Here is a 27,086-nt window from a genome sequence, read left to right as displayed (position 1 = left end):
GACTGGTTCCAAATCAGGAAAGGAGTATGTAAAGGCTGTATATTGTCACCCTGCTTATTTAACTTACATGCAGAGTACCTCATGCAAAAGGCCAGGCTAGATGAAGCACAAGCTGGAATCAAGATTGCTGCAAGAAATATCAGTAACCTCAGATATGCAGATGACACTACCCTTATGGCAGAAAGTGGGGAGGAGTTAAAGAGCCTTTTGATGAAAGTGAATGAGGAAAGTGAAAAAGCTGGCTTAAAACTCAACATTCAAAAAACGAAGATCATAGCATCCGGTCCCATCACTTCATGGCAAATGGATGGGGAAACAATGGAAACAGTGACAGACTTTATTTTCTTGGGCTCCAAAAATTATTGCAGATGGTGGCTGCGGCAATGAAGTCAAAAGATGCTTGTTCCTTGGAAGAAAAGCAATGACAATCCTAGACAGCATATTAAAAAACAGAGATATTACTTTGCCTATAAAAGTCCATATAGTCAATTCTATGGTTTTTCCAGTAGTCACGTATGGATGTGAGAGCTGGACAATAAAAAAGGCTGAGCACTGAAGAATTGATGCCTTCGAACTGTGGTGCTGGAGAAGACTCTTGAGAGTCCCTTGGATAGCTAGGAGATCTAACCAGTCAATCCTAAAGGAAATCAATCCTTAATATTCCATTGGAAGGATGGATGCTGAAGCTGAAACTCCAATACTTTGGCCACACATACAAAGAACTGACTCATTGGAAAAGACCCTGATGCTGGGATATATTAAAGTCAGGAGGAGAAGGGGACGGCAGAGGATGAGATGGTTGGGTGGCATCACCCACTCAATGGACATGAGTTTGAGCGAACTCTGGAAGATGGTGAAGGGCAGGGAAGCCTGGTGAGCTGCAGTCCATGGGGTTGCAAAGAGTTGGACATGACTGAGCAGCTGAACAACAACAAATGAGTCTCAGATTTTAACAAAGTGAGCAGTTTCCAGACCAACTGTTGGCTTTATTAAAGAGATTAATAGGGAGTCTTCAGGGTCTGATTTGGGATTTTTCATCTACGGGGATTTAAAAGCAAATATGAAGCAGGTTTGACTTGGTGAGATGGAGGAAAGTAAAAGTGAAAGTTGCTCAATCTTGTCTGACTCTTTGCAACCCCAGGTACTGTAACAGTCCATGGAATTCTCCAGGCCAGATTACTGGAGTGGGTAGCCATTCCCTTCTCCAGTGGATCTTCCCAACCCAGGGATCAAATCCCAGATCTCCTGCATTGCAGGCGGATTCTTTACCAGCTGATCCACTAGGCAAGCCCGAGATTGAGGAAGACAACTAAATCCTCTTAGCAGAGTTCTGAACAGAGTTCAAAAAGTGCACACCCTCCAAGAGCCCTTCATTCATGAATTCGTTTATTTATTAATAGTTGGAGAGTGGCAACTTGAGGCAAGGCATGTTCTAAGTACTGCCTCAGTTTCGTCAATAATTTTACGAACTTTATGCTACATTTCCAGCAGTGCTTTGCAGGAATGTGATATTATATGTAAGATTTTGCTGTTTAAATGAGTCTCTAAATTCTTTTCTCTCTAGAACTCTTTAGAATTTCCATAATTTGTAGTTACTCTACTCACTAATTACAAAGATTATTCCCATGGTTTGGGTAAATTAAATGGTTGCTGTGATTTTTTTTTTATGTTGCAATATATTTCTTCCTTAGAACAAGCAAATGAATCGTAGCCAAGCTGGAGATCATGATGAGAGCATCTTTTACTCAGCAGCAAGCAGACCATCTACGTAGAATATAGATATAATTACTGCAAGATTAGGCTAATGCCACTGGTTATTTATAAGATGTGTTTGCGTGCTAATACATTTTCTAAAGCACTTGGCATTTAAATTGAAGTTATTAGTATGTGATTACTTGAGGTTTCTGTGTAAAGAACATTTTAATTGTTCTTCTATGTTTGCATTTACAGTTTTAACAAAATCTTTTCAAAATATATTTAACATGCATGTACACAGATTCTCTCTCTCAGGGTGTTGGGACCCGGTCCTGAATCCGACAACTTGACTCTTTCCTTGTGTCTGTAGATGTATGGATCTTTACATAGGTCTTCTCTTTATTCCTCCCCCTTCTTTACTTTCCTGGAAATCTGTGTTTCCTATCAATTACTCACCACACTTTTCACAAAAGGCATCTTGTGGGGTTTTCTTTAGTTCTAATCGTCACTTGTTGAGTGATTACTGTCACTGCCTTCACTGTCACTGTCACTGTCGCTGCTACCTCCATTGTGGTTGCCATTACCAGACTTGCTCTGGCTGTCACTGCTGTCGCTGCTGTCGCTGCTGTCACTGTCGGATTTAGTGTTGCTATCATTGCTGTCACTGCTGTCACTGCTGTCACTGTCACTGTTGTCACTGCTGTCACTGTCACTGCTGTCACTGCTGTCACTATCGCTGCTGTCACTACTGTCACTGTCGCTGCTGTCGCTACTGTCACTGTCACTGCTGTCACTGCTGTCACTATCGCTGCTGTCACTACTGTCACTGTCGCTGCTGTCGCTACTGTCACTGTCTGACTTACTGTCACTATCACTGCTATTGCTGCTGTCACTATCGCTGCTGTCACTGCTGTCACTGCTGTCACTACTGTCACTGTCACTGCTGTCGCTGCTGTCACTGTCAGATTTAGTGTCGCTATCACTGCTGTCACTGCTATCACTGCTGTTGCTGCTGTCGCTGCTGTCACTGTCTGACTTACTGTCACTATCACTGCTATCGCTGCTGTCACTATCGCTGCTGTCACTGCTGTCACTGCTGTCACTACTGTCACTGCTGTCACTACTGTCACTGTCACTGCTGTCACTGCTGTCACTGTCTGATTTACTGTCACTATCACTGCTGTCACTACTGTCTGATTTGCTATCACTGCTGTCACTGCTGTCACTGCTGTCTGACTTGCTGTCACTACTGTTGCTACTATCACTGCTGTTACTACTGTCACTGTCTGATTTACTGTTACTGTCGCTGCTATTGCTGCTGTCACTGCTGTCACTACTATCACTGCTGTCACTGCTGTCACTATCACTGCTGTCACTACTGTCTGACTTGCTGTCACTGCTGTCGCTGCTGTCACTGCTGTCACTATCACTGCTGTCACTGCTGTTACTACTGTCACTGTCTGATTTACTGTCACTGTCGCTGCTATTGCTACTGTCACTGCTGTCACTACTGTCACTACTGTCTGAATTGCTGTCACTGCTATCACTGCTGTCACTGCTGTCGCTACTATCACTGCTGTTACTACTGTCACTGCTGTCACTGCTGTCACTATCACTGCTGTCACTATCGCTGCTGTCACTACTGTCTGATTTGCTATCACTACTGTCACTGCTGTCACTGTCTGATTTACTGTCACTGTCACTGCTGTCACTACTATCACTGCTGTCACTATCACTGCTGTCACTACTGTCTGACTTGCTGTCACTACTGTCACTACTGTCTGATTTGCTGTCACTGCTGTCACTACTATCACTGCTGTCACTGCTGTCACTATCGCTGCTGTCACTGCTGTCACTACTGTCTGATTTGCTATCACTGCTGTCACTGCTGTCACTGTCTGATTTACTGTCACTGTCACTGCTATCACTATTGTCTGATTTGCTATCACTGCTGTCACTGCTGTCACTGTCACTGCTGTCACTACTGTCTGATTTGCTATCACTGCTATCACTACTGTCACTATCTGATTTACTGTCACTGTCACTGCTGTCACTGCTGTCACTGTCACTACTATCACTGCTGTCACTGCTGTCACTATCGCTGCTGTCACTGCTGTCACTACTGTCTGATTTGCTATCACTGCTGTCACTGCTGTCACTGTCACTGCTGTCACTACTGTCTGATTTGCTGTCACTGCTGTCACTACTGTCACTATCTGATTTACTGTCACTGTCACTGCTGTCACTACTGTCATTGTCTGATTTACTGTCACTGTCACTACTGTCACTGTCTGATTTACTGTCACTTTCACTGCTGTCACTGCTGTCACTGTCACTGCTGTCACTGCTGTCTGATTTATCTTTGCTGTTGCCTGATTTGCCACTGTCATCACCTCCATTGTCATCATTGCCATCACTACCATTATCATTAGCATCTGATGTGTTATCACTACCATCATCATCTCCTTTTGAGCCACTGTCATTGCCATTGTCATTTGATTCATCAGAGTTATAAGAAGCATCTCCTCGGCTACTGTGATTATTATCACCTTCAGAATTGGCATCATCACTGCCATTAGACTCATCACTGCTGTTGGGATCATCTCCTTGCATGGATTCATCGTCAAACTCGTAGCTGTCATGCCCATCACTGTTACTGTCACTATGTACTTGGCTGGGTCCAAGCTTGTTTCCAGACTCCAGTTTCTGGCCAGCTCCTTGTATAATGTCAATCTCTCCTTGTGTCTTGACATTTCCTTTGCCCACAATCATTCCATGTTGGCCTTTACTCTCTTTATCTTCATTCACTTTCCCAGCTTCTTTGGTAACATTGTTTCTGTGGCCACTGCTGGGACTTTCCATTTCCATTCCCTATGGAAAGATGGAGAAAAGAATGATTAATTAGTGAATGTTATGCTACAAAGTTGCATTGGTCTGAGGAAGACTGGGGAAATTGGCCAGAGAACAGGAGTTTGGATTCCAGTACCTCAGAAACACCTGTCTGTGAAAATGTGCTTTATTGTACTTGAAAGTACTCTAGTGTTTAGATTATAGACCATCCCATTCATGTTTTTATCCAGTAGGAACTTTTGTAAACAGTTACATGATGCATAAATTATTTAGCATAAGGTTTTTGAAGAACTGTAACCAAATCTTCAGAAATTTCAACTTTTTAAAATTGTTCCATAGCAATGTCTAGTAAGGACTCTAGCTTCCCCCCATTAAATAGTCCCAGTCCTAAATCAAGGTGCAAAAATACATGACTGTTCATCATGATTTATTTTTGTGCTACCATCACGGGCTTCACGGGCAGAGCAGTCTGACAGGCTACAGTCTATGGGGTTGCAAAGAGTTGAACACGACTGAGTGACTGAGCATGCACACACACACCATCTTGAAAGGAAGTGGGGGAGTTAAACTGCCATTGAAAGAAATCAGCTTCACAAGCTAACCTTATCTTGGTTCTTCCCAATAGCAGTTGGCTGTGACTTTTCAGTGAGTCTATTTTCCACAGCTTTGTTCTCTCTGTGACTGGGTTTTTGAGTGTCCTCTGTTTTCTGGCTACCATTGTCTTCTGGAATACCTGCAGAATCTTCCTCACTCTTGGAAATGTTGTCTCCATCAATGACATGGGAGTCTTCTTTGTCCCCAGGGCCATCATCTTCACTACTAACTGAATTTTGACCTAAGCTATTGTCCTCATCATCCTCTTCTCCGTGAGATTGACCCTCCTGGCCCTTGCTGGTATCACTACCCTTTTCTCCATTCCCTATTTCATCACCTTCACCATCACCAGAGCCCTTGTCTTCATCTTCATCTGCTCCATTCCCACTAGGACTTCCTTCAAAATTATCCAAACCAACATCTTCTCCATTTCCAGCTCCACTCCCTACTGGCAATACCCCTACCTCCTCATTCCCATTTCTCTCATCTTCTCTCTGAGGTGTTGTTTCACTTGTGTCAGCCCCATTTCTACAGGAATCCCCATTGATTTCAGCCTCCTGACCTGTACTGTTACTGCTTCCAGCTACTTGATGTCCATCTTCTTGGACAACAGTGGCGTCCTCATTTTGACTTGTATTTCCAACACCTGCGTTTTGGGAATTGTTCTCAGCAATCCCATCAATATGGCTCCCATTTGCCACTCCAGCATCGTGGACGATGCTTACTTGTCCCCTGAGGCCGTTTGCAGTGATGCTCTCTTCTTGTCCTTGCATCCCATCATGGTCATATGTTTCTGGTTTTCCTGTGCCCCCCTTTAGATCCTCTGTATTCCCCTTTTCGTTTGCTAACATGGAACCTGTAGAAGAACTTTTCCCTCCCAGCTCTGCCCACTCAGAACCATTTCTGTCTCCTTTGTAACCATCTTGGATATCCTGTTGCCTTCCTCGTTCATGTTCATGCATGAGGCCACCACTTTCTTTAGTGGTATTATTGTCATTTAATGCATCCTGAAAAAGAGAGACAATTCAAATTAAGTTGTGGATATCATCTTAAAGTAAAGCAAACTGAAAAGATGAGCATCGATTTTCTGGAAGTTAATGGGATCTAAAAGAGTTTAGAAATACATTTTACATCTTATACCTGTATTGGCACTTTTGATTTTGCTAGAAGATTTACGTTCACCGATTTGTCAACAGCATGTCTCTCCAACGGCTTGATTTGAGGAACCTACCAAAGTGAAAATACTGGAAATTGAAAATATTCTTATTTTGTGTACATGTGTGCACACATGCACTCACACACGTGTGCACAGACACACTCACACACATATTATCACTAAATGAAGAAAAAAAGATATAACATAAAGGCCAAAGTATGATCTACTTGGGTAGAAAAGAAAAGTGACTTGTTACATGAATTCCATAGAATTTAAACTTGGCATATAGATATTTTTCATAATAATATTATCAAGTTTACCAAGGTTTTAACCAGATCACTTATATCAACACTAGAAAGTGAATAGTCTTTTATTAAAGATGAGGAGACAGCCTGTAAATATGTTATCACACTTACATAATTTAAAAAATAAAAAAGAAAGAAGATTCCCTAAAAAAAAAAATAAACAAGCAACAAGAATATATTGTGTAGCACGGAGATCTACAGTCATTATCTTGTAATAACTTTTAATAAGGTATAATCTGTAAAAATACTGAATCACTATGCTGCATACCTGAAACTAATATAACACTGTAAATAAACAATACATAAATAAATTTAAATAAAAATGACATTGAAGAAAAAGTGAGGAGATAGACCTTTGGTGTTTCTGTATGACAAGTTTCTTGCAGCAGCACCAGATCCACCCTAAGAATAATCCTGGCCAAAACCCCTAAGAGAATAGTTGCTGCTGCTGCTAAGTCGCTTCATTCGTGTCCAACTCTGTGCCATCCCATAGACAGCAGCCCACCAGGCTCCCCTGTCCCTGGGATTCTCTAGGCAAGAACACTGGAGTGGGTTGCCATTTCCTTCTCCAATGCATGAAAGTGGAAAGTGAAAGGAAGTCGCTCAGTCATGTCCGACTCTTAGCGACCCCATGGACTGCAGCCTACCAGGCTCCTCCGGAATAGTAGGTCTGACCAAAACCAGGGCAGAAACAAAGGCAAGTCTATGCTACTTCTGTGCCCTCAGGAGCACAAGAGAAACAGTTAAGAAAATTCTCAACTACAGAAATACCATGAGGAAAGCATATCAAAATGGTAACTGTAGCAGCTGGCTAATAAAATTACAAATGACTTAATTTCCCTAATTTATCTTTGCTGGTGTTTATCTTTCAAATTTAACTTTCTAAGTGAAACATTAGTTTTCCCTTTGCTGAAAAAAATGTGATTTTTTTTCCTATTTTTCTTTCTTGAAACCTTCTTAAACAAGGCTTCATTGATAATTAGAATGAAATTCATAGGGCATGAGCAAAGATGGACAGGCTCCACAACTTCTAAGCATTAAATGTAAATTAATCTGAATGAATTTTAAAAGTAACAATCCTTCCAACAAGACAGGAGTTTCAATTAGAAGACTGGGAGCATGAGTCAGAGTGCGTATTTAGTTTTGTTGAGACCCCAAACAGATCCTATAAAGTCTTTCATGCAAATCTAAAAGTTTAGGCTCAGCTGATCTGCAAGATCTCAAGAAAAAAATGCACACACACATATATGTGTGTGTGTGTGTGTGTGTGTGTACACATATATGTGTGTGTATTAAGAGAGAGAGTAAAGTAAGAAGGTTTTTTTGAGGAAGGCATACTTACTGGAATGGCCCATGCTACTGCCCAAATGCAAAAATATACAATGATCTTCATTTTCTATAGGAATATTGATCCGTGGCTGTTATTGAAGAAAAAAGAACAGTGAAAAATTACTTCTAAAGCAAAGATGATAACCATATACTGTATTATCTTGGTCTCTAAGCGTGTGCCTCTTTCCTAGGTAAGGAGTATGAACACAACGTGAGAAGAAGCTGCCAAGACTCAGGGTTCCAGCACACATCTGAGTACATACAGTTGTCTGTGGTCAGTGCACGCCAGGAGTGGGGTCACAGACACGCGAGGGCACTATCCCGCTCAGCGCGATGACGCGCTGCCTAACCCCGTGCTTTTCCGGTGAAGGCGTACAGCCAGTTACAAAAGCCATAACTATAACTTTCTCCTTCTGCTGCTCCTGCTGGCAGTAACATCTCTTCTGAATAGTTTTCACCAAGGATCAACTAATTCTGCCAAGAGTATGCTTAATAGATGAAGGATTTATGATTCCCACACCAAATCCACACGCATCTGGGCTATGCTAGACTGCACAGAAAAGAAATTGCCAGCACGCAGACGAAAGGATATGGAGTTTGGATGCAGAGACCTAGGTTCCAATTCTATCTTTGTTACTTGATGTGCGAGCTTGAAGACTGTAAGTAGGTTTCTTAAGCATTTGATTCCTTGGTCTAGGATAATAATAGCTGCACTGCAGGATTATCCCAGTTATCTTAGCAGAAGATTTGTCTCTGAGAAGCTTTCTCTGGCTCCATGTCAAAGCACATTTGGTGGGATTTCCCTGATGGTCCAGAGTTTAAGACTCTCCCTTCCAATGAGGAGGCACAGGTTCGATACCTGATTGGGGAACTAGGGCCCTGAATGCCACGGGGTACAGCCAAATTTTTTTTTTTAAAGAAAAAAAGGTTATTTGGTGTCTCTCTCCTCCTTATACCTGGAAGAAGCTTTTAATACTGCACTGACGGCACTTCGCCGTTTTCACTGTTTTCGAGTAGGCTGACAGCTACTTATATGCTCCTCTGCCCTACTGAGAGCTCCTGAGGTCCAGGAGACTGTCTTGGTGATCACAATATTCTAAAACATAGCAAAAACATAGCAAAAGCCATTTTGTGAACACTGTGGATAAATAAACACTTACTGCTATAAGCAGTGTGTGGCATCATTCCAGCTATTTAACCATCTCTTAATAAATGATAGCAATTATTATGTGGGACTTCTGAAGACTCAGTCCTTCACTCCTGTTAGAATTCACCTTCAGAATCAGTCTAGTATACATTTTGTGTACATTGAGATAGATACTGAGTTCATGAGAATCAAAATTGTAAATAGCTATTTACTACAAACTATAGTTCTTTACATAATGATGCTAGTCCTATAGAAAGGAAGGACGAATTTTACTTCTACTTCATGCACTTCCACTGGATTTTGAGATTATAATACTGTAGATCATAAGCTTGCCTAGATTGAATTTAATGTTGATAGGGGAAGCATAATAAAGCCTCCATGAATATCAACTGTCTTAGAAGAATTGGCACTTTGCACAGAGGAGAAAATCCAGTTCCAGAGTTACTGAGGAGGTGGGGAAAATGTGCCTACTCTTAGAGCTGTTCAGCAGAAAGCCAAAAGTAGCTAAACTTCCTTAAAAATGCTAGAGATTAAAAATGAGGCTGATGAGACCTAAGGACACCATAATGCAGAGCTCTGGGGCATGGATGTGAAAGGGCAGCAGTTTAGTAAACAGAGGCTATAAGGTCCTCTGCAGTCCCAAACACAGTTATTACATAGACCTTACAGAAGACCAGTCTACACTATGGTTTGGAGGACACATGATCTCCTGGAAAGGAACTTATAGTGAAGGCCAGAGTTACGTGTATCCCATTTCTAAACTGCAGTCCATCAACCTGACCACTTTAGTTCTCTTTCATATCTACTCTAGAACAATTGCTCTATGCACAGCGTGCCTTGCACTGTATCCACAGGTAAGTAAAAGGCATAAAAGACACTATAGAAATGGCCTCAGTTTTATCAGCCTGAAAGCGGAGGCTCTGGGATTGTGTGAACCCCCTTCAGATGATTTCATGTATTCTCACCAATAAAGTGAGATTTTACTTAGTTAACTTGAACAAGTTAATAAAACCTTGAAAAGCAAGTTTAACTGAAGCCCTGTTTCAAAGTCCAAGTGTTAGTCGCTTGGTCATGTCCGACTCTTTGCAATTGTAGCCCACCAGGCTCCCCTGTTCATGGAATTCTCTAGGCAAGAATTTTGGAGTGGATAGCCATTTCCTTCTCCAAGGGATTTCTTGACCCAGGGTTCGAACCTACATCTCCTGCATCTCAGGCAGATTCCTTACCGCTGAGTCACCTGGTAGATATTTATATCTGGGTTGTCTAATGTTTATCAAAACTAATCAAAGTAGATAATTACCAAGTTTCTACCTCAGTTTGCCATTTTTTAAGTAACATGTCTTTTATTTCCCAAAACTATCATTATATCGTGAAACAGAAAAAGTGTGTGCAGAAGTGGACTCTCCAGATATCCTAAGTAGAAGTATTTTAAGCTAGTTTTAAAACCCTACTGTCAATTAGCAAAATAATAATAATAATTTTTAGGCCAAAGGTTGATTTTTCAGGGACCAAAAAATTAAATGTAGATTGAGATTTATTCATTCATTCAAAAACTGTTTGAAGGCCTAATGTGGGCCAGATACTGAGCCCTGGGACCAGATATGAACCCTGGCCTCATGGAAATTATCACTGACTGGATTAGCCAAACTTTGGAATAAATGTAATTTAGTGCATTAAATCACTTGCCAATGCAGGAGACCCAGGAAACGTGGTTCGATCCCTGGATCGGGAAGATCCCCTGGAGAAGGAAATGGCAACCCACTCCAGTATTCTTGCCTGGAGAATCCCATGGACAGAGGACGCTGGTGGGCTACAGTCCACAGAGTTGCAAAGAGTCGGACACGACTGAGCCCACGCACACACATGCAATGTGTTAAATCAAATTCCCAAATCCATGTTTATTTCTTAATAGAGTTAACATTTAAATGCTACTATTTGAAGGAGATTGTTTTCTTTCTTTTTCCCTTAAATCCCATCACACTTTATATTGCAATGATGAGGCTTAAAAAAGGGCTTTAACTAGATTCAAGGTCCTTAAAGATGGTTTTTTTGTGGATAAAAATAACAGTAATGGATATTTGGTGAATCATGTATGAAATATTCAAATCATTCATTCTGATATTAAGATGTTAAATATAAAATGTGTGCTTCATCTTAATATACTTTTTATGACTGTTAGCAACTGATATTTTAACATACTGGCTATGAAAAAAAGCCTTATTCTTCAGTGATACAATATTTTGCGAGGTGGAATTAGCAACCCTTACCACATAATGTTCTATTATCTATTAAAACATAGTCTGGATTCAACAAGTCAAAGGGAAGCAAAAAATCTAATCATAAGGGTTATTCATTTTTTAAAATCAAATTGGCTTCTCTGAAACTGGAATTTCTTTCTAAAGGCATCAGTTGGTTCCGAATAAAGAAGATGCTCCAGCTTACCTTAAAAGCCTTCAAAGGGACTTTGAAAATCCAGAATTTCTTATCTTTGAGGACTGAGAGTGGCACACTGTCCTGGACTTTTGCATGACAATTTTGTTCCTGCCGAAATTTAAAGTCAGTTTGATAATTATCTCAACCAATCACTGTTTGGATCCTTGATACAGGGTTATAAAGTGTCACCATGCCTATGAGGCACATAATAACTTCCCCCACTTCCTTCACCTGCTGATATGTATTTGCTCACAGCACCATTCGATTCCAAAGGAACTAGACTTACTTTTACTTAATTAAATAGCTCCTGGAAGGCTGTTCTGCATCTTAAATATAGACCATCAGTGTAACGTATCTGAAAAGAGCCACTTAAACTCTGTCACCCTGACATTTCTTGTCTTCCAAAGGTTGGCAATCTAAGAAAACTCTAGGTTTCTTTAGTAAATATACTGCCTATTTAAGACCCCTATCATTCCTGAGGTAGGTATTAACATTTCTGTGCTATAATTCAAGAAACTGTCCACATGCAACAGCCTTGATGTTGCCTAAGGGGTCTTTAACAATCTATAAATAGTAACTCCCAAGAAATCTTTCTGACCTAAATAAACTGTAATGTGAGGTGTTTTAAAATGTATCAACTTAGTATTCAAACTAAATTTTAAAAATAAATATTCAAAATACTAAAACTTATGGTAAGGTAGCTAGATTGCAGAAGTACATACCTACAATGGATCTAGCTCTCCATCATCTCTCAATTCTTTGTACTAGTTGTGCAGGACAACATAGAAAGCCGGACCTAAGTTCTAGCAGAAGTTTTGGCACTTGAACTCGCCATTCTCTTGAACTCCAAACGTATGCTGTAAAGAAGGTGAATCCCTAAACCAGTTCTCCAATCTGTGCATTGTAAACCTTGACAGTTTATGTCTCTCTGTGTACTTTTTCAAAATATTCCAGTTCTTTGTGAACCAAGTAAGTTAATACTACCCAACAGTGAAAACGCCACAATTTAGATATAGAACTATAATAGGGAAAGCGGTAAAGTTGAAATGGAGTGGAGGGAATGGAAAGGGGATTTGCCTTGAAGCTGTGTTTTCATAGCAAGTACTTTGTCCTTATTTAAACAGCATGTTTGTATGAGTGGCTTAAAGGGCCTAACCAAATTTTAAGGAGTCTTAAATCACTCCTGGGAGCAACATGACACCCTCACTCACACACAGATATCAGTCGAGGTTAGGGAACTGAACCTGCCTTCTTTTACTTTTTAATTTGAATTAACGTGAGTGGTCTGATCTTTTGTTATTAATAACCTTCCTAGATTGCAGCAGAGGATTGTAGCGTCACACCTTCAGCCTTTTTTCTAGATCATTCTCTCCTGATAGTGAATCTCTTAATTTTAACATTTTTTGCTATTTGGATAGGCAGACACCTTTCAATACCATCAGGTCCTGGTTCTTTTCCCTTTACCACATCTTCTCTCAATGTATTTCTCTCACATATTATAAGCAGCAAGAAAAAGCCAGGTAGCATCTTCCAAACTTGGCTCAAAAATCTTGTATGTCCAAGTTCGTTTTCTACAAGTTCTGCTTTCCACACCACAGAAGGACACAATTCTGCTAAGTTTTCTGCCAGAAGGATGATTAGAATCCTCTTCCTCCAAATTCCAGTAATGTCTTTCTCACTTTATCCTGAGATCTTACCAGGAGCATCTTTAACATCAATATTTCTACTATCATTTCCATTTCACCAGCCTCTACCCACTTCCTGATTCCAATTCCACTCCCACATTTTAAGAATTTCTTGTGGCGGCATCCCACTTTCATGTGCCAGAATCTGTATTCATCTTCTCTTGCTGCCTAACAAGCTGCCAAGTATACCTCTGCTTTTAGAAGGCTCATTTGGCTCACTCAGTTCAGTTCAGTTCAGTTCAGTCGCTCAGTCGTGTCCGACTCTTTGCGACCCCATGAATCGCAGCACGCCAGGCCTCTATGTCCATCACCAACTCCCGGAGTTCACCCAGACTCACGTCCATCGAGTCAGTGATGCCATCCAGCCATCTCATCCTCTGTCATTCCCTTCTCCTCCTGCCCTCAATCCCTCCCAGCATCAGAATCTCATCAAAATAACCTCTTTATCTCAAAATCGACTGATTAGTAAACTTGATTACATCTGCCAAATCGTTTTTGCCATATAACAAGACATAATCATGGAAATGGTAATTCATCATATTTATAAGTTCTTCCCACAAAGAAGAGAGGATTATACAAAGGTGAGGATCATTGCAGGTCACCTTAAATTTTTTCCTACCACACATTTTAAGCTACAGTGAAAGGAAATACATCAATAGCTTCATGTGGGGTGGGGTGGGGTATGCAGAGAGAAGGGATTTTAAAAGGCAAAAGATTTATATGATCTGAAGAGAAACCAGAGTATCAGAGAAAGGATTTTAAAGGGGTCATGAGGAAATTTGATAGATACTTTTGATTGTCTTAATTGTGGTGATTGTTTCATGTGTTTGTACATATGTCAAAACATCAAATTATACACTTGAAATACATATATTTTATTCTGTCAATTATACCTCGGTGAAGCTATTAGGGGAAAAAAAAATTAACCCATTTCAAATTCTGTGAGTTGAGAAGTTAAAGTCGTGGTTTTAATAAGCCTCCCCAAAGGGGAACATAAGCTTTAATTTATTATGGAAACCAAATAACTAAAATTTAAGATCTGGGCTTGGAAATCTACATCAAGTTAGTAACTAAAAAAGCTATCTATAAACCCTCAGTTAAGATTGTCATTCTGTTCTTTTTTTTTTTTTTTTAGAATTTTTAAAATTAATTTATTTTTTATTAAAAAATTTTTTTTCTATTTCTAAATTTTATTTTATTTTTTAACTTTACAATATTGTATTGGTTTTGCCATATATCGAAATGAATCAGCCACAGGTATACATGTGTTCCCCATCCTGAACCCTCCCCCTCCTCCCTCCCCATACCATCCCTCTGGGTCGTCCCAGTGCACCAGCCCCAAGCATCCAGTATCGTGCATCAAACCTGGACTGGGGACTCGTCTCATATATGATATTATACATATTTCAATGCCATTCTCCCATATCATCCCACCCTCTCCCTCTCCCACAGAGTCCAAAAGACTGTTCTATACATCAGTGTCTCTTTTGCTGTCTCCTATATAGGGTTATGGTTACCATCTTTCTAAATTCCATATATATGCGTTAGTATACTGTATTGGTGTTTTTCTTTCTGGCTTACTTCACTCTGTATAATAGGCTCCAGTTTCATCCACCTCATTAGAACTGATTCAAATGTATTCTTTTTAATGGCCGAGTAATACTCCATTGTGTATATGTACCACAGCTTTCTTTATCCATTCATCTGCTGATGGACATCTAGGTTGCTTCCATGTCCTGGCTATTATGAACAGTGCTGCGATGAACATTGGGGTACACGTGTCTCTTTCAATTCTGGTTTCCTCAGTGTGTATGCCCAGCAGTGGGATTGCTGGATCATAAGGCAGTTCTATTTCCAGTTTTTTAAGGAATCTCCACACTGTTCTCCATAGTGGCTGTACTAGTTTGCATTCCCACCAACAGTGTAAGAGGCTTCCCTTTTCTCCACACCCTCTCCAGCATTTATTGCTTGTAGACTTTTGGATCACAGCCATTCTGACTGGTGTGAAATGGTACCTCGTAGTGGTTTTGATTTGCATTTCTCTGATAATGAGTGATGTTGAGCATCTTTTCATGTGTTTGTTAGCCACCTGTATGTCTTCTTTGGAGAAATGTCTATTTAGTTCTTTGGCCCATTTTTTGATTGGGTCATTTATTTTTCTGGAATTGAGCTGTAGGAGTTGCTTGTATATTTTTGAGATTAGTTGTTTGTCAGTTGCTTCATTTGCTATTATTTTCTCCCATTCTGAAGGCTGTCTTTTCACCTTGCTTATAGTTTCCTTTGATGTGCAGAAGCTTTTAAGTTTAACTAGGTCCCATTTGTTTATTTTTGCTTTTATTTCCAATATTCTGGGAGGTGGATCATAGAGGATCCTGCTGTGATGTATGTCGGAGAGTGTTTTGCCTATGTTCTTCTCTAGGAGTTTTATAGTTTCTGGTCTTATGTTTAGATCTTGCTTAAAGAAAGAGTTTGGGCTAGAACTTTTAATCTAGAGGCGACTCTATTACCACGACTTTGAACTATCTGTCTTCCTGTTTTCTTAAATTTGGATAAACAGGAGCTGAGCCAAATGTCAAAACTAAGGCAAGAATAGCAATAGCAGTACAGACACAGAGAGAAGTGTCCCAACTAGAATTATTTTAAGTTGGCTCAAACTAGTTCACAAACCAGCAGAAGCTGCTTGAGTAGGTCTTCCCTGTGTGAGCAGATGTACAACATCCCTGTGGGGCATCTTTGATTGGTGGAAGTTTAAATGGCAAAAACCTTCAATTCAACTGCTCAATACTGAACTGCTGTCAGTGCAAGTTAAAAAACAAATAGAGTTTTAATTTTTTTAAGCAACCATAGCCTTTTAAAAAGTGGTAACCATTTCTTCCAGATTCCATATTCTATTGCCACGAAGGCTCTAGTTGACATAATGTACTCTGAAATAGGTTAATTAAAGAAGACATTATAGCTGAACCACAAGTAATAGACTGTTGTCCGTCTTGGCTTCCACTGTCTTATTATGACTGAGACAGAAACTGCTAGACCACGTAATTTTTTCTTCGTATGAAAAGAAAAAATAACTTCAATTTTAAAATACATGGGTATGTATTTTATTTTCTCCAGACCTGTGACTCAGATATTGAGAACTAGTGGAGAGTAATGATATAGATTTGAAGATGTGAAGTCAGATATATCTTGTTCAAACCCCTGCCTTTTCCTATGTGACCTTGGAAAAGTAACCTAAATTTTCTAAGATTCAGTTTCTTCATCTGTAATATTGTTATAATAACAGCTAGCACATTGAGCACGTATAATAGGATATATCCTGCACAGAGGAACCAAAGCCCATTATCTCATGTAGTCCTTAAACTAGATAACACTATTTTATCTCCATCATAGGGATGAAGAAAGTGGATCCTAAGGTGTCAGAATCAGTGAGTGACAGAACCCAGACTTGAACCCCTGAATTCTGACCTTAGAACCTAGCTCTTAGCCACTGAACTAAATTAAGGATCATTAAATTATGATTCTTCATAATGACACCATGAAGGTAATGTATGGAAAACCACTCAGGGTCCCACACAACACATGACTCCGCATAGGGGAAGCTATTATGAATTTCATGGTTCTTTGCCAAGTCTGAGTTTTCACTTTGTCATTGCCCAAACTTTCTTAGGATCATTGGCAAAGTGATGTCTTTTAAATCAAATATAAATAAAATTAAATTTAAAATTTTGATGGTTATTTTATGTAATACAAAAGTAAATTACTAATTTTTCTTATCCTGATTGCTAAATCTAACAGGCATGCCTGGTTCCAATCTCTGAGCCCTAGTCCTGAATCTCTCACTCTGATGCCTGAGTGATCTTTCTAAAACGCAATTCTAATCACGTCACTACTCCATCCGAACTTCTCAGTGTCTCTTTTTGAGATTTCTCAAACTATCCAGCTTTGCCTTGAGCTGGTCCTCTTTGAAAACCTTTGAGACTCTGGAAGATGACAGAGAAGCAGGGCCAGAGATGCAGCTGGAGCTGAGTTGCCTAAAGTCCTGAATACACAGGACATGTCCTGTATTTAAATGACTTTTCCTGTTTCCGATATGGACTCTGTCAGGTCTACCTAAATATCCTATATTCAGCTCGTCTCAATAATTACCAAAAGCTATTTTTCCACCAGTAATTGGTGCTCAAATCTCTTAAATGGCTGCAGTAGCCAAAATCATTCCTCTGAGTCCCAAAAGAAGGGACTTAGAACTAAAAAACATATTTTTTAGGACTTGTCTGGCAATCCAAGACCTCACCTTCCAATGCAGGGTGGGGTATGGGTTTAATCCAGGGTTGGGGAGCTAAGATCCCACATGCCCAGGAGCCAAAAAAAAAAAGTAAAACAGAAGCAATGTTGTAACAAATTCAATAAAGATTTTAAAAATGGTCCATATCAGAAAAATCCATTTTAAAAACTGAGTATTTTTTAATGTATAAGAAAAGATTGTTCTTTGGCCAAAGTCCCAAGTCATAAACCAGCAACCATCATTAATTAGTGATAGATCAGTGCTGGGAAGCCTGGTGTGCTACATACCATTCTTGGGGTCACAAAGAGTCCGGACAGGACTTAGTGACTGAACAACAACAACATGTTCTGAAAATCACCCAATCAGCAAGAACCTCACTCCATAACTTCTTCTGAAAGTCAGCAAATCAATGACATCTAAGCTTCCACAATTCATTCAATCAGTGACAACCCCATGTGTCTACAGCCAGTCAGTAACTGCCTCATTCCAGTGACCTCACTAGCACATCTGCTAGTGGAACCACCTCATTTCTGAAAGTCCACCGATCCCTCAAAGCCAGGCTTCCCAAAACATTAAGTCAGTAATGCTGTGCCTTATACATTCAACTCTTCCTTGAAAGCAAAAGGAAAGTTCATCTTTTTATGCCAGATATTGGGTTCTATTTATTGTTAGTTCCACTGGATCATGGAAAAAGCAAGAGAGTTCCAGAAAAACATCTATTTCTACTTTATTGACTATGCAAAAGCCTTTGACTGTGTGGATCACAATAAACTGTGGAAAATTCTGAAAGAGATGGGAATACCAGACCACCTGACCTGCCTCTTGAGAAACCTGTATGCAGGTCAGGAAGCAACAGTTAGAACTGGACATGGAACAACAGACTGATTCCAAATAGGAAAAGGAGTACGTCAAGGCTGTATATTGTCACCCTGCTTATTTAACTTCTATGCAGAGCACATCATGAGAAATGCTGGGCTGGAAGAAGCACAAGCTGGAATCAAGATTGCCAGGAGAAATATCAATAACCTCAGATATGCAGATGACACCACCCTGACAGCAGAAAGTGAAGAAGAACTAGAGCCTCTTGATCAAAGTGAAAGAGGAGATTGAAAAAGTTGACTTAGTGCCAGTACCATACTGTCTTGATAACTGTGGCTTTGTAGTAGAGCCTGAAGTCAGGTAGGTTGATTCCTCCAGTTCCATTCTTCTTTCTCAAGATCGCTTTGGCTATTCGAGGTTTTTTGTATTTCCATACAAATTGTGAAATTATTTGTTCTAGCTCTGTGAAGAATACTGTTGGTAGCTTGATAGGGATTGCGTTGAATCTATAAATTGCTTTGGGTAGTATACTCATTCTCACTATATTGATTCTTCCAATCCATGAACATGGTATATTTCTCCATCTATTAGTGTCCTCTTTGATTTCTTTCACCAGTGTTTTATAGTTTTCTATATATAGGTCTTTAGTTTCTTTAGGTAGATATATTCCTAAGTATTTTATTCTTTCCGTTGCAATGGTGAATGGAATTGTTTCCTTAATTTCTCTTTCTGTTTTCTCATTATTAGTGTATAGGAATGCAAGGGATTTCTGTGTGTTGATTTTATATCCTGCAACTTTACTATAGTCATTGATTATTTCTAGTAATTTTCTGGTGGACTCTTTAGGGTTTTCTATGTAGAGGATCATGTCATCTGCAAATAGTGAGAGTTTTACTTCTTCTTTTCCAATTTGGATTCCTTTTATTTCTTTTTCTGCTCTGATTGCTGTGGCCCAAACTTCCAAAACTATGTTGAATAGTAATGGTGAAAGTGGGCACCCTTGTCTTGTTCCTGACTTTAGAGGAAATGCTTTAAGCTCAACATTCAGAAAACTAAGATCATGTCATCCTGTCCCATCACTTCATGGGAAATAGATGGGAAAACAGTGGAAACAGTGGCTGACTTTATTTCTGTGGGCTCCAAAATCACTGTGGACGGTGATTGCAGCCATGAAATTAAAAGACGTTTACTTCTTGAAAGGAAAGTTATGACCATCCTAGTGAGTAGTAGTGAAGTCACTTAGTCGTGTCCGACTCTTTGCGACCCCATGGACTGTAGCCTACCAGGCTCCTCAGTCCATGGAATTTTCCAGGCAAGAGTACTGGAGTGGGTTGCCATTTCCTTCTCCAGGGGATCTTCCCAACCCAGGGATCAAACCCAGGTCTCCTGCACTGCAGGCAGACGCTTTTCTGTCTGAGCCACCAGGGAAGCCATGACGAACCTAGACAGAATATAAATAGCAGAGACATTACTTTGTCCACAAAGGTCCGTCTAGTCAAAGCCATGGTTTTTCCAGTGGTCATGTATGGATGTGACAGTTGGACTATAAAGAAAGCTGAGTGCCGAAGAATTGATGCTTTTGAACTGTGGTGTTGGAGAAGACTCTTGAGAGTCCCTTGGACTGCAAGGAGGTCCAACCAGTCCATCCTACAGGAGATCAGTCCTGGGTGTTCATTCGAAGGACTGATGTTGAAGCTGAAACTCCAATACTTGGGCCACCTGATGCGAAGAGCTGACTCATTTGAAAAGACCCTGATGCTGGGAAAGATTGAGGGCAGGAGGAAAAGGGGCCGACAGAGGATGAGATGGTTGGATGGCATCACCAACTCAATGGACATGGGTTTGAGTAAACTCTAGGAGTTGGTGATGGACTGGCGTGCTGCAGTTCATGGGGTCGCAAAGAGTCAGACACAACTGAGTGACTGGACTGATTGAATTGTTAGTTCACAAGTTTGCAACTCTTTCAATTGTTCAACCTCTGCTTATAGCTAGTTATGAGTTCTGACTTGTGAATGACAAACATACACTCATCATGACTGTAATGTCATCAAATTCAATTTTCATTCCTTGCTATGGCCGCTCTTTAAGTTGTGTGTATGTGAATCCCCAAATGCCAAAACATAATCTAAATTTTGTGATAAATTTTCTGATCAGTGAACATTATTAAATGAGGAAAAATCCTCTGGACATTCTCTGTACAGTTCCCAATTGTTGATTTAATGTCTTAAAAGTTGTAGAAATGTAGATATGCTGCTGCCAAGTCGCTTCAGTCATGTCCGACTCTGTGCGACCCCATGGACTGCAGCCTACCAGGCTTCTCCATCCCTGGGATTCTCCAGGCAAGAACACTGGAGTGGGTTGCCATTTCCTTCTCCAATGTAGGTATAAATCAGTATAAAATAATAACTAAACATAAGAAACATAATTTCCTCAATTACTGCCAAAGATGTGACAAAATAATGCATTTTTATGAGACATTCCCAGATAAGAAAGATAAAATAATCACAGAAGATGGTTTTATGCAATGGCTTTCCACACTGGATATCATCAGCTGCTGCTCAAAAAAGGCTTCCCTGGTGCCTCAGATGGTAGAGAATCTGCATGCATTGCGGGAGACCTGGGTTTGATCCCTGGGTTGGTAAGAGCCGCTGAAGGAGAGCATGGCAACCCACTCCAGTATTCTTGCCTGGAGAATCCCATGGACAGAGGAGACTGGCAGGCTACAGTCCTTCAGGTCACAAAGAGTCAGACACCTCTTAGCGACTAAACAACAACAGCTCAAATAACTGTTAAAACATGTTGCTACCAGAAGTATTTTCTGATTCCAAAATTGCAGATAAATTATCAAGATGAAATCTACTACAACAGTAAAAAATGTAGTAGTTCCACTTATTGTTGCAGAGCTTGTGGAAGATCTAATGTCTTATATTTTTACAACATACAGACACAAGTAGCCATAAAGCAGAAAATAGTTCCTTTGTACCATACTTTTTTCATGAAAAACGTGTTACTTACAAGGCAACTCTAAGTACCCCGTGAACCACAGCACGCGAGGCCTCCCTGTCCATCACCAACTCCCGGAGTCCACCCAAACTCATTAAAATCTTTTTTAAATGAGACTTCAGAAAGGTTCTATTATTGCCATAGGAATTAATGAGAAAAATTGTACTGTTTTTGGTGGCAAAAATATGAATAGAAATTTTGCTAGATATTTGCCTGAAAGTGCAGACAATGTTCACTCAAAGCTGAAGCAAACATGAATGGAAGTTGTTGGCTATCCTGCCACTTGTGCAAAATGCTGCTCAAACAGCATCTAACATCCTTTCTATTAACAAGGAGGTCATTGCCATGAAAGTTTTTTTCTACTTCAGCATTTATAGTGTTCGAACTGAGCAATTAAAAGATTTCTGTGAGAATTGTCAAAAAGAGAAGTTAAGAAAACAAACCCACTTACAATTGCATCAGAAAGAATAAAATGTCTAGGAATAAATTTAACCAAGGAGGTGAAAGACATCTACTTTGAAGATTATAAGACATTAATGAAAGAAATTGAAGAAGACATAAATATATGGAAAAATATTCTGTGCTTGTGGATTGAAAGAATTAATATTGTCAAAACGTCCATACTGTCCAAAGCAATCTGTAGGTCTGATGCAATCCCCAACAAAATTCTAATAGCATTTTCCACAGAAATAGAAAAAACAATCCTAAAATTTGTATGGAACTCCTGTGTCTCTTGCATTGTAAGCAGATTCTTTACCTGCTGAGCCATCAGAAGAGCCCATATGGAACAACAAAAGATCCCTAAAAGCCAAAGCAGTCTTGAAAAAAAAAAGGAAATTTTGCCATCTATGACAACATGAATGAACCTTGAATGCATCATGCTAAGAAATGTCAGAGAGAAAAAGACAAATACCGTATGATCTCACATATATGTGGAATTTTTTAAAAAGACAACAACAAAAACAAGCAAAACTAAGCTTATAGATATGGAGAATAGATCGGTGGTTGCTAGAGGTAAAGAGTGGAAGATAGGAGAAAATAGCGAATGGGTCAAAAGATACAGACTTCCAGTTATAAAATAAATAAGTCCTGGGGATGTAAGATTCAGCAAAGACAATAATATTGTATTGCATATTTGAAAATTGTTAGAGTAGATTTAAACATTTTTCATTTTGAAATCAACTATAGTTCAATAAAATTTAATTTTTTTATTTTGAAAGATATGCACAATGACAGTCATTCTTTGTTGTATCAGCAAAAAGATGAGAACAATATAAATGTCCATCAGTAGGGGACTAGATAAATGAAGAATGATATACTTGTATGATTGCAGTTAAAAAGGAAGAAACTAGAACTCTGCATATCAAAATGGATGGATCTAAAATAAATAGTTGGAAAACAAACAGCTAGCAACCAACATGTGTTTTCCGTCCTTATCAATTTGCCTTTCTAAAATGTTGTATGAATTAAATTATATAGTATGCAGTCTTTTGATTCTGACTTCTTTCACCTAGTTTACTGCATTCAAGATTCATCCATACCGTTGCAGGTATCCGTTCAGTCACTCAGTTGTGTACAACTCTTTGCAACCCCATGGACTGCAGCATGCCAGGCTTCCCTGTACATCACCAACTCCCTGAGCTTACTCAAACTTATGTCCATTGAGTCGGTGATGCCATCCAACCATCTCATCCTCTCTCATCCCCTTCTCCTCCCATCTTCAATCTTTCCTAGCATCAGGGTCTTTTCCAATGAGTTAGTTCTTCGCATCAGGTGGCTAAAGTATTGGAGTTTCAGCTTCAGCATCAGTCCTTCCAGTGAATATTCAGGACTGATTTCCTTTACGATGGACTGGTTGGATCTCTTTGAAGTCCAAGGAACTCTCAAGAGTCTTCTCCAACACCACAGTTCTAAAGCATCAATTCTTCAGCATTCAGCGTTCTTTATAGTCCAACTCTCACATCCATACATAATTACTGGAAAAACCATAGCTCTGACTAGACAGAACTTTGTTGGCAAAGTAATGTCTCTGCTTTTTAATATGCTGTCTAGGTTGGTCATAGCTTTTCTTTCCAAGGAGCAAGTGTCTTTTAATTTCATGGCCACAGTCACCATTTGCAGTGATTTTGGAGCCCAAAATAATAAAGTCTCTCACTGTTTCCACTGTTTCCCTCCCCATCTATTTGCCATGAAGTGATGGGACTGGATGCCATGATCTTAGTTTTCTGACTGTTGAGTTTTAAGCCAGCTTTTTCACTCTCTTCTTTTACTTTCATCAGTAGGCTCTTTAGTTCTTCTCTTTCTGCCATTAGGGTGGTGTCATCTGCATATCTGAGATTCTTGATATTTCTCTCAGCAATCTTGATTCCAACTTGTGCTTCATTCAGCCCGGCAGGTATCAGTAGCTCCTTCTTATTGTTCAAATATTTGCCTGATTTCTTTTTTTTTCTTTAATTTTTTGCCATTTTATTTTTTAATTGAAGGATAATTGTTTTACAGAATTTTTTTGTTTTCTGTCAAACATCAACAAGAATTAGCCATAGCTATACCCATGTCCCCACCCTCCCAAACCTCCCTCCCATCTCCCTCCCCATCCCACCCTTGATTGTCACAGAGCACCTGTTTGAGTTCCCTAAGTCATACAGCAAATTCCCATTGGCTATCTATTTTACATATGGTAGTATAAGCTTCCATGCTACTCTCTCCATACAACTCACCCTCTCCCTCCTTCCCTCCCTCCATGTGCATAGGTCTCTTCTGTATGTCTGTTTCTCTATTGCTGTCCTGCAAATAAATTCATCAGTACCATCTTTCTAGATTCTACATACATGTGTCAGTATATGATATTTATATTTCTCTTTCTGACTTACTTAACTCTGTATAATAGGTTGTAGGTTCATCCACATTATTAGAACTGACTCAAAAGTGTTCCTTTTTATGGCTGAGTAATATTCCATTGTATGTATGTACCACAGCTTCTTTATCCATTCATCTCTCTATGGACATCTAGGTTGCTTCCATGTTCTAGCTATTGTAAATAGTGCTGCAATGAACATTTGGGTACATGTGTCTATTTCATTTTTGGATTCCTCAGAGTGTATGACTAGGACTGGGATTGCTGGGTCATATGGTAGTTTTATTCTGAATTTTTTAAGGAATCACCATACCATCTTCCATGGTTATTTTGCCTAATTCCTTACTGGGCTGTTATGTATGTAACTTTGCTCTAAAAAATAAAGTTTTGAGAAGTTTTTTTAAGGATTTTTGTGGTACTGCTGGCATTCAGCAATCTTCAGTTGTCTTACATCCAAAACTCATTGGCTTTCTTGAACAGTTATTTGCAAACATCCTAAGTTAATTTGAAGCACTTAAATCCTACTTTAAGTCTGAATCAAAGGCTCCCCAAATTTTGGTTCTTTTAAAATTATCCATTGAGTGAATCGTATTTATTTGTTGATCATACTTTTTGATATCTCTTTATTACTAGGATTATGCAAATTGAAGGAAGAGCAATGTTATTGAAATACTCCAATCCTTGAAGGAAATTGTGGAATAAGTTAAATAAAGAGTTATAGTAAAATTTTACCCCTTTAAGTATCAAGACTGTTTATAAAAGGAATATTATATTACCTATGTAAAGGAAAGGCTTCCCTGGTCACTCAGATGGAAAAGAATCTGTCTGCAAGGTGGGAGACCCACATTCGCTCCTTGGGTTGGGAAGATCCCCTGGAGAAGGGAGTGGCAACCCAATTCAGTATTCTTGCCTAGAGAATTTTGTGGATTGAGGGACCTGGTGGGCTACAGTCTATGGGGTCACAAAGAGTTGGATATGACTGAGTGAATAACACTTATGCAAAGGAAAAAAATTCCAACTTGCAGTAAATTATTATGATACTTGTCATGACGGCTTGTAAAATGACTTTATCCCTTGAAGAGTTTTATTTTTTTAATCTACAGATATTTCTAAATACTCTTTTAGTATGTGAACAAGTAGAACAAGTGGAAGAAAGGAATAAACATCAAAGACAATGCTTTTGTAAGTGGGCAGCATTTTAAAAAATCACTAATAAAGGAATGAAATATAATTTTGAAGAATGGAAAAGTATGTTATGCATTGAAAGATGGTATTTTGTGCTTCAATAAACCAAATTACAAGACTGATTCTTAGAGCTTATGCAAGTGTGTGTGTGTGTGTGTGTTAGTCACTCAGTCGTGTCTGACTCTTTGCACCCCCATGGACTGTAGCCTGATAGGCTTCTCTGTCCATGGGACTCTCCAGACAAGAGTACTTGCCATTGGCAAGTGAGTTGCCATTCCCTGCTCCAGGGAATCTTCCCAAGCCAGGAATAGAACCCAGGTCTCCCACATTGCAGGCAGATTCTTTACTGTCTGAGCCATCAGGGAAGCCATACAAGTACATATTGGCCCATAATGTTAGTATTGAATGTGTTTTTTCACAAATAAATGTTCAGTGGATGAGGTAAGAGACCAAAAAAATGGATGTGCACCACTGTAGAAGCTATGTCATAATACAAATTAAACATAGACTGTAACTGTGAGACAAGATTTTCTAAGTAAATCTTGTGAAATAAATAACTGCAAACAACAGAAAGGAAATATAATTTTTAAAAGAAGAATGAAATTTAGATATTTTTATACTTATTTCAGATAAACAGCAAATACTTTAGTATAAGCGTGTCCTATGCAATAGATAGAATATTAAAAAGCAGAGACCTTACTTTGCCAACAAAGTCTGTCTAGTCAAGGCTATGGTTTTTCCAGTGGTCATGTATGGATGTGAGAGTTGGACTGTGAAGAAAGCTGAGCGTTGAAGAATTGATGCTTTTGTACTGTGGTGTTGGAGAAGACTCTTGAGAGTCCCCTGGACTGCAAGGAGATCCAACCAGTCCATCCTCAAGGAGATCATCCTGGGTGTTCATTGGAAGGACTGATTTTGAAGCTGAAGCTCCAATAGTTTGGCCACCTCACGTGAAGAGTTGACTCACTAGAAAAGACTCTGATGCTGGGAGGGATTGGGGGCAGGAGGAGAAGGGGATGACAGAGGATGAGATGGCTGGATGGCATCACTGATTCGAGGCACATGAGTTTGGGTGAACTCCAGGAGTTGGTGATGGACAGGGAGGCCTGGCATGCTGCGATTCATGGGGTCACAAATAGTCAGACATGACTGAGTGGCTGAACTGACTGACTGACTGATGCAATATTTGGGGGCTTCCCAGGTGACTCAGTCAGTGGTAAAGAATCTGCCTGCAATGCAGGAGGTGCAGGAGACATGGATTCCATCCCTGGGTCAGGAAGATCCCTTGGAGAAGGAAATGGCAACCCACTCCAGCATTCTTGCATGGAAAATCCCATGGACAGAGGAGCCTGGTGGGCTACAGTCCTTGGAGTCACAGAATCAGACATGCCTGAGCACGCATGGGCAATACTTCTCTTTTATCTCAATATACATAAGCATAGATAATTAGAAATCACTCAAATTTAACTGGACATTTTGTAATTTCATTTGCTCAATCTGGTGACCCTCAATTGGATTCTATCAACAGGTGTAAGGTTGCTTCCTGTGGTCATCTTGTGATTTAGTTTTTTTCCTTTGCAGGAGAGGCAATCAGATATCTGCAGGGTGTCAATGATCTCACACTCTGGTACAAGCATTCATTAGACTGACTGGGCTACAAGGGATCCCCAATCTCATATCTCACTACTTCCCAGGCCAATTCTGTAGGAAAAGACTAGGACTAGACTGTAGAAAGTGTTAGCCACTCAGTTG

General features: G+C 39.7%; 1 protein-coding gene across 1 annotated transcript; it reads right to left on the bottom strand.

Moving 5' to 3' along the window:
* Window positions 1-765: 765 nt before the first annotated feature.
* On the bottom strand, window positions 766-8,014 carry DSPP (dentin sialophosphoprotein). The gene is made up of 4 exons (XM_061421236.1): window positions 7,943-8,014; window positions 6,280-6,366; window positions 5,148-6,146; window positions 766-4,566 (listed from the first exon to the last, which is right to left on the bottom strand). The coding sequence occupies exons 1-4, from the start codon at window positions 7,991-7,993 to the stop codon at window positions 2,194-2,196; spliced, it is 3,510 nt and encodes a 1,169-aa protein (XP_061277220.1). The 5' UTR covers window positions 7,994-8,014; the 3' UTR covers window positions 766-2,193.
* Window positions 8,015-27,086: the final 19,072 nt, after the last annotated feature.

This window comes from Bos javanicus, chromosome 6 (genome assembly GCF_032452875.1).
Source record: "Bos javanicus breed banteng chromosome 6, ARS-OSU_banteng_1.0, whole genome shotgun sequence".
In the NCBI taxonomy this organism is placed as follows: domain Eukaryota; kingdom Metazoa; phylum Chordata; class Mammalia; order Artiodactyla; family Bovidae; genus Bos; species Bos javanicus.
This window is presented reverse-complemented; position numbering and strand designations above follow the sequence as displayed.

Coding starts and splice junctions, on each gene's coding strand:
- DSPP (XM_061421236.1), bottom strand. CDS start 7,993: ATGAAGATCATTGTATATTTTTGCATTTGGGCAGTAGCATGGGCCATT. Junction 6,147..6,279: donor AATCAAAAGTGCCAATACAG/GTATAAGATGTA, acceptor TCTCTTTTTCAG/GATGCATTAAATGACAATAA. Junction 4,567..5,147: donor TTGGGAAGAACCAAGATAAG/GTTAGCTTGTGA, acceptor ATCTTTCCATAG/GGAATGGAAATGGAAAGTCC.